The 12,236-nt window shown below is 45.3% G+C and overlaps 1 protein-coding gene across 1 annotated transcript in view; it reads right to left on the reverse strand.

Moving 5' to 3' along the window:
• LOC104966709 (protein bicaudal D homolog 2-like) overlaps window positions 1–12,236 on the reverse strand; it is a 57,050-nt gene that overhangs the window by 22,509 nt on the left and 22,305 nt on the right. The window contains exons 3-9 of the mRNA XM_010795941.1: window positions 8,752–8,904; window positions 7,621–7,835; window positions 7,289–7,535; window positions 5,517–5,774; window positions 5,195–5,398; window positions 4,559–5,107; window positions 3,909–4,060 (exon numbers count right to left, since the gene is read on the reverse strand). Coding sequence (XP_010794243.1) covers window positions 3,909–4,060; window positions 4,559–5,107; window positions 5,195–5,398; window positions 5,517–5,774; window positions 7,289–7,535; window positions 7,621–7,835; window positions 8,752–8,904 — 1,778 coding nt within the window. The remainder of the gene's footprint in view (window positions 1–3,908; window positions 4,061–4,558; window positions 5,108–5,194; window positions 5,399–5,516; window positions 5,775–7,288; window positions 7,536–7,620; window positions 7,836–8,751; window positions 8,905–12,236) is intronic.

The raw sequence follows: 12,236 nt of genomic DNA on the forward strand, positions 1-12,236 counted from the left end.
TTTCTCCGCGCCATCAACACAGCGCCATCTCTTAACTGGTACACACCACGCACACGACCACGCCAACATAGGTTCACCCTTCCACGTGCCCACCCCTCGTAGGATGATCTACTCAACACCCCAGCCCTTCTGAAGAATGATGATAGCTTATGCCAGAAAGTTTAAGATAGACCCACTAACAAAGGAGGAACGATTAACATATGCAGTCACTAAGTGAACATCCTCGCCTCGACGTCACTGATACACCACCCCGCGCTGCAGCGCACCGGGGGAGGCCGAGAAAGACCACGAAAAATGATGATGGGAATGAGACGCGAATAGGTTCATTGCTCTGAGCGAATAGCTGTTATGAACCGATGTCCACTTTTCCGCTGACAGCCGCACGTATCAGTCTATCTACCTCTCTCCACCTCCTATCTCTGTGCCAAATAGCAGCAGATACCTGAAAACTAAGCCCACCTACTGGAAAATATCAGTGGAGTGTGCACTGCGGCATGAGCACATGTCCCCAGTGAGACAGTAATGCAGGTGTCTGGCACGGTATAGAAAGTGGGTCATCTAAAAGAAAGGATTATAAAGGGGGGGGGGGGCGGGGGGTGAGTATTCCACTTTCAAGTCCGCGTTGTGCCCATACTTTTCACATTCACTAAACCTCTTCCCCCTTTCCCATTACCCATGCTCTCTTCATTCAGCTCTCTTTCCAAATCAACGTCCTCCCTTCACTGCCCTTATCCGCCTCTCCAGCCTTTTCTCCTCTGTCCGCAACTTGCCTGCTATCTCCATCTGTTGCTTGAGTCAGTCACTTTCTAATCATTCCTACTTTCGTGGGTTGCTGAGTTGCATTCTCCCAGTAATGAATGACAACACCTCAAAAAAGGAAGGTTTTTTTTTTTTTATGTTGGCAAGCAGCACCTTATCCACCAACAATAACTACCACATATGCAAACTTTTTGATGTGGTATTTTCTTTATTTGGAAACGCCCCAACCTGTGCGGCACACATCATAGAAGTCTTTTATATTTCGAAAAACCACAAGAACGCAGAAAATCGTTGTTATGTGAATTGTGTAAATGTAATTTTTGAAGTTATAACTGTCATTCCTCTCTCAGTAGGCAAATGAGATTCTTATGTCATGGTTTGGGTCAGTGGTTAGTGGCTCGCTTGAACTTCGGCACTGTAAACAGAATCCAACTTAGATGTTTTCGTTAATTGTTGAAACAACAGAATGTTTGTCAGCATCTTGACCCTTTTCAAACCAAAATAAACTTGTTTTTGAATATTCCTCTCGAGTCAATTGTGATTTTGTCCCACCCTTGAAACTGCACTTGCAAATTATTTCTTGTTCTAAGAAAAACAAGTCTTGAAAGGAAAACCCGAGACATAAAAACAACAACAACCGCAGCTGTTTGCCTGTGTGTGGTGCTGCAGTGGATGTGTGTCACATGAACTCTGGACCCTGGCCAGACCCTCATACAACATGAACCATACCCTCCCGTCTCTTGTGTAATGCAGTTTGATTCCCAGCGGGACACACACCCAGACAAAGGGGATCAGCGCTGCTTCATTAAACGCAGTATGAGATGGGGCGAACCGGGAGGCAGGGGGTGTGGGGCCGGTGCGCCTTCAGACGGCTGAGCCACTGTTGCGTGGGGGGGGGCGAGAGGGGGTGCATTTTTCCCGGGGAAAAACAGAGAAGTCTATTCTGGAAACTGGAGGGATACAAAGGGATCCTTTTTGGCCTGCTGATGGGATCTGGTGGCACAATGGCTGATGGGGGTCGGGAGGCGCCTGCTGGCCTTTTGATGATGAATAATCATCATATTCACACCACCGACAAACGGGCACTTTATGTGAGTTTTGCTGTGATTATTTACACTAGCTAATGCCGTTTATGGCTGCATATGGAAGCCTCAACTATTGCAACATTCATGTGGAGTGCTACACGATCGATATCAATCAATAATGCCTCCAAAGAAACACACATACAAACTACCTCATCAGCTGTTGTCTGGAGCTTGATTGGTCACGGTGGGATGGATATCATAGACTGAGCAGAGAGGAGGAGGCAAGAGCAGAATGAAAGAGAGAAGAATGGATAGGGAACTAACAACAGAACAGCAAGAAGAATGAGCAAGTTTGAGGGGTAAGTGTGACTTTGGGCCAATTATTTGACTGCAGTATGAGCAGGAGCTGAGAGCATGTCCAGGCATGTCTTAGAAATGTTAGTGTTCACATGACCCCAGAGACGGCAGCTGAAGAGGCACACACATAAAGAAACACAGAGAGAAGCACGGAGAGACGAACAACATCCAACCCTAACTCCTGCTGAACAAAATACACTTTAAAAATCTCAAGTAACTCTGATCAAAGAGAGGCGCAGACTGCAGCACGAGATCACACAAAGGATCCAACAGAAACCTACACATTCCTTCAATTCCACTCCACTTTTCTTTGTCAAAGACCACACATTTGTATCTGAGAGTTTTCCACATCTCAGAAATCCACCTTTCCAGACTTTGTATGATTACCATGAAAACAAGACTGTCAAACTAGGCTCCTGTAGTGGGCTTTAACTTAAGGCCCGCCCCTTTCCTCTCTTTCTTTTCCAGATGACTAGAGGACTGGTTGTTTTGCATTGAGGAAGGACGGAAGGGGGGACGGGAATACAAAAGGGCGGAGTGTGGGAAACCTTGCTCAGACGAGTCCCCCAGCCTCTCAATGAGTCCCCTGACCCAGCACTGTGCCGTGTAGGACATCATTTACATCACATAATCAGACCAAATGTAATTCATCTATAGGCAAAAAACAGACAGGCTACGTGGATACAAGCCTCAAGATCATCACCATCAGGGGAGGGGGGTCTTAATTGTGCAAAAGGAGGAAAACATGTGCATTAATGCAGACACTAAACAGCAAGCTCCAATGTGTTGTTATCATCTTAAGCCCCTCCAGCAAGAGGCTTAAAGACACAGACACCTCCTAGCAAAGGCTCGACTACTTCACAGCAAATAATGATCTCACACCCTCTCAACAATGAAACCAATGAAAAGTGATACAACTCTAGGGGGATCCTAGAGGGTAGAAATGATGTCATTAGTAGGAGCAAGATCTGGTTTCTTCTTAGCCCTGGTTGCCAGCACTCACTCTCATGTATGCAGACAGAGAGGTTTTCCTCCTGCTACTGATTGATTGATTACACACTGCAGGTATATGGATATGCTTCAGCAAGCACACTTCAGGGAGAGGTATTGAACTACTCTATGGGTAGGATGAAGTCCTAAATGCAAAAGGTAAGACTGTATCAGCATCTCAGCCGGATATATACGGGAGAAGTGGGCCTTAGCGTATTAAAAACATTCACGCCCACTCCCACGCACAAAAAACAAGCAGTGTGAAAGCGCAGTGTTGAGGGGTGAGTGTGTAATCCAGACCAAGATGAGGTGGGATTATGCACAGAACCTTTGACCGACTTCTCTGAGGAATCAGGAAAAGATTAGCGAGTGTGTCAACCCATTTAATACTCACACACTAAGTCACTGTTCAAAACAATAATTAAGTGACATATTTAAATGATACCCAGATGAAATACCTTCTGTGCTCTTTAATCAGTATCAATAGCTAATACTACTTCCTGAATGTGATTCTCCAAAACGAAGAAACAATATAAACACGTCACTTTACAATAATACCATACAGCCAACATATGGTAAACATGGCTTACATTGTGGTGATAATCTTTAATCTAATATTTCGTGTACTAGGATCGTATAGTGCATGTGCATTAATTATACAATGCCATCTTGTCTGATGCGTAGGATTAATGATTTTGTGTCGGATGTGAGCCTTGGAAGGCAAAGTGACTGAAACATGTTTTTCGGTGACGTCCATTGAGCAGACGTGTTTCTTACCGTGTGGCGAACATGGCTCGGAGAGAGGAAAAGGTGGCAGCGTCCTCCTTTAGGGCTTTGAGCTCATTCCTCAGTTTAATCATGGTCTCGGTTACCATCGCCTTTTCGTTCTCATACTTGCTCTTCAGATTGGCCAGAGCCACTTCAGCTGTCTGTGGGTGGAGGAGAAGAACAAAGCATCAGAGCAGCTGGAAGGCGTTGGTGTTGTGTTTCCTGTCTATAGAATTCTGTTAATATGAACCATATTACCTATTACTCTCAAGTTATTAGGGTCCAGCAGCCTTTAGTTGTTATCGCTAGCTGCTGGTTAAAACCCATAGGTGTGTGGTTTATGAGGGGCTTTCATTTGGGGTCACTGAGTAACCACACACATACTTTCAAAGGGCTACCAAAGCAACTGCATACACACTGTGTGTCTGGGTTGTTGTTAAGGGGGGTGCTCTCCAATCTTAACCACACATATTCTCTGAGCAGCTGACAACATTGCTGCCGTCTCCATCAATGTTTGTTATAGATCTCGTCTGCATCGCATTTGCTGCAACAGCTGAGTAGACCTGAAATAGCTGGCCCCCTCTTCTGTCTTTCAAGAAAAACTGACACATGTTTGGGAGCGATACATTCTTAGTTAAACCAGAATTCTCAGTGCCTACCTGTTTGTTGGCCTTGAGGACAGTCCTCAGGGTTGCAATCTGTTCCCTCTTGGTGCTGAGCAGGGATTTCAGTTTCAGGATCTCCTCCATGCAGGCCTCCTTGTCCTTGTCGGCCACAGTGCCGAGCTCCAGGGAGGCGACCCTCTGGCGGGACAGCTCTGTGGTGCGGTCCACCGCCAGCTGCAGGTGCTTGATCTGGTCTCGGATGATGGCCACCAGGTTGTAGATGTTCATGGGCTCGCGGCGATGTTCAGACCCGGGGGAAGGCAGCGAGGAGACGGGGGAAGGGGCTCCGTCAGACAGGTCGGTCCTACCAGGCTCAGGGAAGAGGCCCTTGGTGAGCAGGATGGGAGAGCGGCGGCCACGACCCTCAGGGCTGCTCCGACTTCCCTTACCCTGCTTGTAGAAGTCCAGCATGACACGGTTGGGTGTCTCGTTGTTGCACATGCAGACGTGGTTGTAGAGGGTGGCCAGTTCTTCGCTGAAGGTGACCAGCTCGTCCTGTGCAACACTAAGGCTGCCCTGAGACTCGCCTGCCACGTCGCTCACCTGCGAACACAGAGAAAGAAGCGTCAATGAAGCCGCGTACAAGATTAACTATTTATTTGATCATCAATAAAAAGAGTAACATCTCACCTTGCGCAGCTCCTTTTCTAGCTTGATCTTCATCTCTCTCTCTGTCTGACTGGTCTTCTCCAGAGTTGCCAGCTTCCCTCCCAGCGTTGTGACGTCATATTCCAGACGGGTGCGCTCCTCTTCGTAACGTGACTGACAGGCCTGATATTGTGTCTTCAGAGTCTTCAGTTCCTCCTTCAGCTCTCCTGCTTCGGACACGGCAACCTAGCAAAGAAAGATCAATGGTTGAAAATATATAAAAGCTGAGTATAAACAAAAGAAGTAGACATTCTGCTTTGAGCTTGACACATTTCATCTACCGATAGGAGGAAAGCTACCGTACCTTGTACTTGCACTCCAGAATCTCCGGTCCATTGATGTCCACCTCGTAGTAATCTCCGTCCTCGTTGCTGTCACGTTCTTTCTCGTTGTCGAGGGCAGACTGGCGCTCCTTGCTGGCTTGGAGCTTGCGCATGGCGCTGAGGTTCTCCGTGAGGCGGTTGACCTTTTCCTGATGCTCGGACAGAGCACCGTTAGCATGCTCCAGCTGTTTCTGGGAGTCCTGCAGGGTGGACAGCAGGTTGACCTTCTCACGCTCCATCTGAGGAGAGAGGCAAAGACATGGGAGGTTATCATACTGTATTCTGTAATTAAAGTACAATGCTCCCTGCTGGGCCTTTCACACATTTTACATTTGAATTTCGCTGTTACACGATAATGTGAATGGTTCCCGTTTTGAAAATATATCATATTAAATCAGTGGATTATGTGGCATGTTGCGACTCAGGCTTGTGTTGCTAAGTTATGTGAAGCTTATCAGTCAGGATGACCTTGACAATTCTCCGGACTGCACTCAGCTCAGAGGGTCGTCTTACACACCAGCAGCCAGTTCTGCTGATATAGGCAGCCAGCTATTTCAGAAGCTGATCTGTAAATAATGTAAAAGTATCATGTGTATGCTCATCTGCATACATTTTTTATGAGTGCGGAATAAATATGTAAAGTTTGATTAAAATGCTGTGTCATGTTAAGGAGCTAACTGTTTAATATTCCTTTATATCACATGTTAAGATACAAACAATGTTAATAAAAAAAAGATTTGAATAAATAAATAATGTATTAAATGACTGATCTTTTCATGTATTGATCTATTCCTGCAGAACCCATATTGTATGTTGTTAAACATCAACAAGAACTAATAAGGTGAAACACAAGGAGTGGACGTCTAGGATCAATCATTGAGTACCTAATCAATAGAAGGTATGAGAGGAATGAGAGGGCTAGATGAGTAAAGGAAGGTTTTAGTTTGCTCTGCTCTGATTCCTCACTGGAATCTGTGGAATGACCTGGCAGGAGGCTTCAGCAGGCTGAGTGACACGCTGCGGGGTCATACCAAACACACAGCTTTGTCAGCCAACCAGATCCGGCACAATGATCGGGTTGAGAAGCAGAACGGTGTCCTTAGCAGGGCAGCATTGAGATAGCTTGAACTTTACTTTATTAATCCGGCAACCGTGTTTATGTTTGATGAAGGGAGAGAAAAAAAAGAATCCCTTGGTTCTCAAAACAAGGGATTATTGGTTCACCATACTTTCTGGTAGCCATGGTGCCCAATCAGGCGTGGCTGGTCCACTGGTTCCACCACCCGCTGCCTCCCGGCCCAGCACAGCCTGACGGGGGACGGGGGGTGTGTGTGTGTGTGTGCGCGCGTGTGCGTGCGTGTGCGTGTGTGCGTGCGTGTGCGTGTGTCTCCATGGATTAATTTAGAGGATTTAGTCCCTGTAGCAAGATCTACCGACTCAGTGTTTTAGACACACCTCTGGCCTACTCAAAAACACAGTCCTGCTGATTTATTTTATGATAACTACTTAATAAAACATTTAATAAGCATTGCGCTTATTTATTCCCTTTGACTAGTCGAGGTACTATAAATCTTTGACTCATTAGCTTGCTATTAATACACCTTAAAACAAAAACATTTACTTCCCAATCTGGGAGACTGCAATTGATTTATCGTTTCTTACTTGTCCGTGGAATGGATGGTTATAATGTTTGGTTACCAATGTGTTTTACTGTTTACTGACACAAATGTTTACACAGTTGTTAATAACAAACCTGCATCAGCTGCTGTTTGAGCTTCTGGATCTCTGAGATGTTCAGTTCGCTCAGCAGGTCGTCCACCAGGCTGGGGGCGGGATTGAACAGCTCTTCCTTCTCGGGAGAGGAGATGCGGTTGTTGTAGGCGAGAGCATTGGCCAGTTTGGTGAAGCCATTTTCAAATTCCTGCAGAGCCTCGTCGTTGTTGGGCTCAGTGGAGGCATCGTCGCTGAACTTGAGACCAACCAGAGAAATGCTGAGAGGGCTGAGGGGAGAAAGTAGGAACGGTGTGTCATCTTTTGTTCTATACAGTGTTTGCTGAGTCCTGTGAACACTTTGTGTGTTTTTACCTGTGACAAAGAGTGTCTCCAATGTTCATGTAGTGAGACAGCTCTTTCCTCAGGGATGCTTTCAGCTCTCGCTCAGTCTTGATGGTCTCCAGGGCTTCAGCTAGCTGACGCTCTGCGATCTCCTTCAGGCGGATGGCATCCTCCAGCTGGCTGTTAAGGAACTGAGTGTCCTCCTCTTGACGACGGATCTCATGCTTCAAACCTTCAAACTCCACCTAGGTAAAAATAGAGGTGATGGAAGACTATCGATGAGTTTGGAATTGACAGAAAACGAAATACAACAAGATGCAGCTCAAATGTAAACAAGCTGTCAGACTGGATCATGTGTGGCAAACCGGCTGCATCAAACAGAATGACATTATACAAGATAATGTTAATTGAGAGAATATCCATTTAATTTCCCTTTCTAATTAGTTTTAAGTTAATTGGATTTGGGAGTCCTTTTTATATTGAATGTCTTAAAAGTAGGAGCCGCTTTTGTTTGGTTTCATGCCCTCTGTGATGAATATGGAGAACAGAATCCGACGACGAGGCGCATATGCAAAGAATTAACAGCTCAAGGATAAAAGCTTACACTAAATGGAAATATCCAAGCTCTGTATTATGTTTGCAAATGTGCGAAGGGGTTTTTATTTTTATTTCCACTCATTTGACTAAACCAAGGAAGTGTTTTTTTTTTTTACTACAATGAAGTGATAGAATCTCTCTGAATAATGATAGCTGCTAAAGAGTCAGTCAAACACTTCTACAGCCAGGCGGCAGAAAAGAAAAAAACAAAGGCAGCTGCTAATCTGGTTGCTGTATCGGAGGATGTTTTTATTATCGTAATTACATCTGAATGTTAAAGCTTCTTTTGGCTGTCTAATCAGAACAAGAAGGAGACGCACTGAGAGCCAATGAGAGGGAGGATGAGGGCCTGTAGGGCGGCTCAGATGCTGTTAGATAGTTTACAGTACATGTGTGTGTAGAAAAAGTACTACGCTGAGATGCCTGAAACTACCCGTTTAATTAAGCCTTGCCAAGAAGGCTCCCTGATAACCATCAACAAAGGCGGATTTAACAGGAAAGGGGATGTTCTGCTGTTTGACTCAAACGTTGTGCATCAGAGCTGCAGCCCAGTTTGATCCTCACCTGGCTCTGTTTGAGCATGGAGACCTGCTTCTGCAGCGAGATGTTCTCCTCCTCCAGCTCGGTGTAGTCCTGCAGCAGACGAGCCTCCCTGAACTTGTACTCCTTGATGTCATCACGCAGCTGATTCCTCTGGAGCTCCACCATCTGGCTGTTCTGTAGGGCAACAAGAGGAAGGGCTTGTCAGTGACCACCATTTCAATCTCTTTTGACCGAGGGTGGGAGAGATGGCCATGATTGGATATTGTTGCTTTGGTATAACGGTTAGTGTCACGTTGGCTATTTAACACTTTAAATCTTGCTCGATACAAAAAGATCCCATCTGGTCCGACCCATCGTGTGCGTGTGCGTGTGTGTGTGTCTTTGGTGTGTGTGTGCCTGTTCGTGTTTGAGAGGGAAGTGCCAGGTGTCTCTCCGGGCAGTGGGCCACAAGTGTGTCTGCCTGCCAGCTCTGAAAGCACCACAGAGACCGAGCCGACTTATCTCTCTCACGGTGACAGACATTCAACAGCCAGAAAGCTGTATTAGTCTAATTTTCTAAAGAGGCGTTAAATTAGGCATGGTTCGCTCTACAGAAGTATTAAAGAACTTACCGGCACAAATTGTAGAATTAAGTCGTTTTAGTTAACTCAAAATCTGAATATCTGACTATTACCAGTTCATATGTGCTCATATTTTGAGTTATATACTGCAAATGTAGATCCTTTCTGCTCAGGAAAGGCATCATGAATTATATAAAAAGGTAGAGATGTAAGAGAAATGCCCTTCCCCCGCTTATAGACTGCCACACAAAGCGAAGGATCTGATCAGCCGTACTTAGCCACCTGTGTCCTACTACCTCGTCTATAGCCTTGTTTAACCCTCTGTCCTCTTTCTTCAAGATGTGCCCATGGCTTCCGTTCCCTGCCGACTACCTCGTCCCAAAACACAAGAATCCCACAGGACACTTGGGTGGGGGGAATATTAGCCGGCGGCTGTCAGAGAAATAGCAAATAAAAGCTCTGAAGTAAGGGGATACTCGGTGAAGGAGAGTGGGCCTCAGCCTTTTTGAACTGAATAAATGAACATGCACATGTGTGTGTAATGTGAGAAAGAGTGTTTGAAATAGATCTGTGTTCAGCACCGTCTGATCTGACCTTGAATGTGTGTGTGAAAGTGAGCGTGTGACTTTGGACACTAACAGCTCGTGTTTTTATCTCCTGATCAAGTAAGGAATGTATGCAAATATGTGTGTGTGACAAAGTGAGAAAAGAACAGCAGTCTCTTTATCTACTACAGTATAGTGAGCATTTGCATGTGGCTTTGAATGTGTGTGGGATGTGTGGCTTTCTCTCAGACGAGTTGGCGGAGATAACCTAATACCAGAGGGACAATTAGCCTCTCAATCCCTTGCCAGGTGGCCCCTTCCTCTCACACCGTAACCATGTGGCCGCATCAATCCCTGCTCTCGAATCATAGCAGCAACCAGAGGAAGTCGATCCTGAGAGGCTTTCACTGTGCAGATGTTCTCATGTCTCCACTACCTTGAGGTTAAATACACATCAGTAATATAACTTGTAAAAAAATAGTGTGAGTAATAAACTGTTGATGACAGGTTCCTGATGGCTAGATTAGAAACACCTTTTGATAAGGGCCATTGGTTTGATCCCCTTAACAGTAATGAGCTCAGACACATGCCAGTATAGCATAACATATTAATACAGCTTTAATTGTAACCAACAATAAATCAGGCTTTGTTAACAAACTAATGCTAATGGATCTCAAGAGACTGTCAGGCAACAAAACACTTATGTCTAGTTATTTGCTATAATTAGAATGTTCCCGCTTAGTTGGCTAACTGTGAGGAGTTTACTGGCAAACAGTATGTTGCTGGTTCCCCCCCCGATGAAGCGCATCTCGTTTGCTCAGTGCAATAATTAATCGCTATGTGCAGAAGTGAGTTGCGGCTGACGTTTGAAGTTGCATTAATATTCATTGGGGGTTTTGCGCATGCCTAACGAGCGTGGGCGCTTGCTCTGCGAAAGCCCTGATGTTAGAGCATTACTGAATAATGCACGAGCTGACAATACAGATGAGTCTAACAGTAAGCCCATTGGTCCTGACAGCGTAGAGAAATCTGAATTAAAGTGAAAAATGGGGGAAAACAGTCAAATTCTCAATAGATTTACATACTCTAGCTGGCAGGTTTGTAGTATCAAACTATTTACACACTATTGTATTAAGATTTTCAGCAAATCACCACAAATTGTTTTTAACTGAACAAAGCTGTGCCAGCTGGTTGCTCTGGTCTTTTCCGGGCCAGTTGTGTGCCTCAGCTGGAGGGTCAGTGCTGCTCGGTCCTGAGGAATACAGGCCTCCTCTGAACCTGATTATGATCATCCTCCAATCTGATTATTATGCATACCAGGGCTTTGACCTTTCACCCTGCTTCCACATCCTCTGCTGCACTGAGCCTCTCAGGAGCTGGGGGGTGGGTTTGCGCTGCTGTTTGACAGGAGTTGATTTGAGTAAACTCATCAGTGTTTACTGTGGCCATGTGTGTCCCTGCTATAAAGGGTGAATGACACTTAATCAGGAGGAGCACACGTCTCTCTTGGGAATTGTTGTGATATAATGATAATGAGTGTGTGTGGCTGGGTAGATACTGGGTGTGGCTTTAGAAGGCCATCTGAGGTGCCATCAATAAAGTCAGTGGGAAGCCTCTCTTGAGCATGTGCCTCTGTTTGCTTAGGGATGACCCCCCCGCCTGCTGTCACCACAGGTGACATCTGGGCAGCTGACCTTAATGCGCCCACACACATACAAACATGTCCAGAAAGATGCAAAGTGGGTGGTAGTGAAAACAGAAGCAGACAGTTGTACAGGCACACCAGAAACATGCAAGATGCTTGTGATATCGTATACGTTTAAAACTAAAGTAAGGACTAGTGCATTATTGTGTATATGCATGATAAAGCATAGTCGTTTGTTGCTCTAATGAACTCTCACTAAGCCATTCATGCTGCACTATGTCAGGATCGCTCACATTTCAGTGGGTCAGAGCTTCTTACGGTAGCTTATGTGCTGTAGGAACTCTCACTTTTAGCTCCAAAGCTTTCTTTTCACCATTAAACTGCTCGACAGCACAGTGGAGCTGAGCCTGCTTAAATCTCACTGAAGCTTTGAGTATTTTCTCAATGTGTTTGAGCCCCTATATATAACCTCTACTTCTATGCTCCATCACTGAGTAAGTGTAGATTATGCATGTTTTTCCACGTTTTTCAGGCACTGCATCGCTCTTAATAACTAAAATATGCATTTCTGCAAATCCTATCATATTTACTAGCTTTTCTCCCCTCTGGTTTGGTTCCCTCGAAAGTGCTGCGACCCCCGCAAGAGACTGTACTATTGATTTAATAGAGAGACTCAATATAAATAAAAATGTTTTCTCCCTTTCTCTCTCGCACTCTGCTGACCTCTATTCCACTCTCCATCCTACCCACTATGCA

This window comes from Notothenia coriiceps, unplaced genomic scaffold (genome assembly GCF_000735185.1).
Source record: "Notothenia coriiceps isolate Sejong01 unplaced genomic scaffold, NC01 NC01_scaffold00037250, whole genome shotgun sequence".
NCBI classification, from domain to species: domain Eukaryota; kingdom Metazoa; phylum Chordata; class Actinopteri; order Perciformes; family Nototheniidae; genus Notothenia; species Notothenia coriiceps.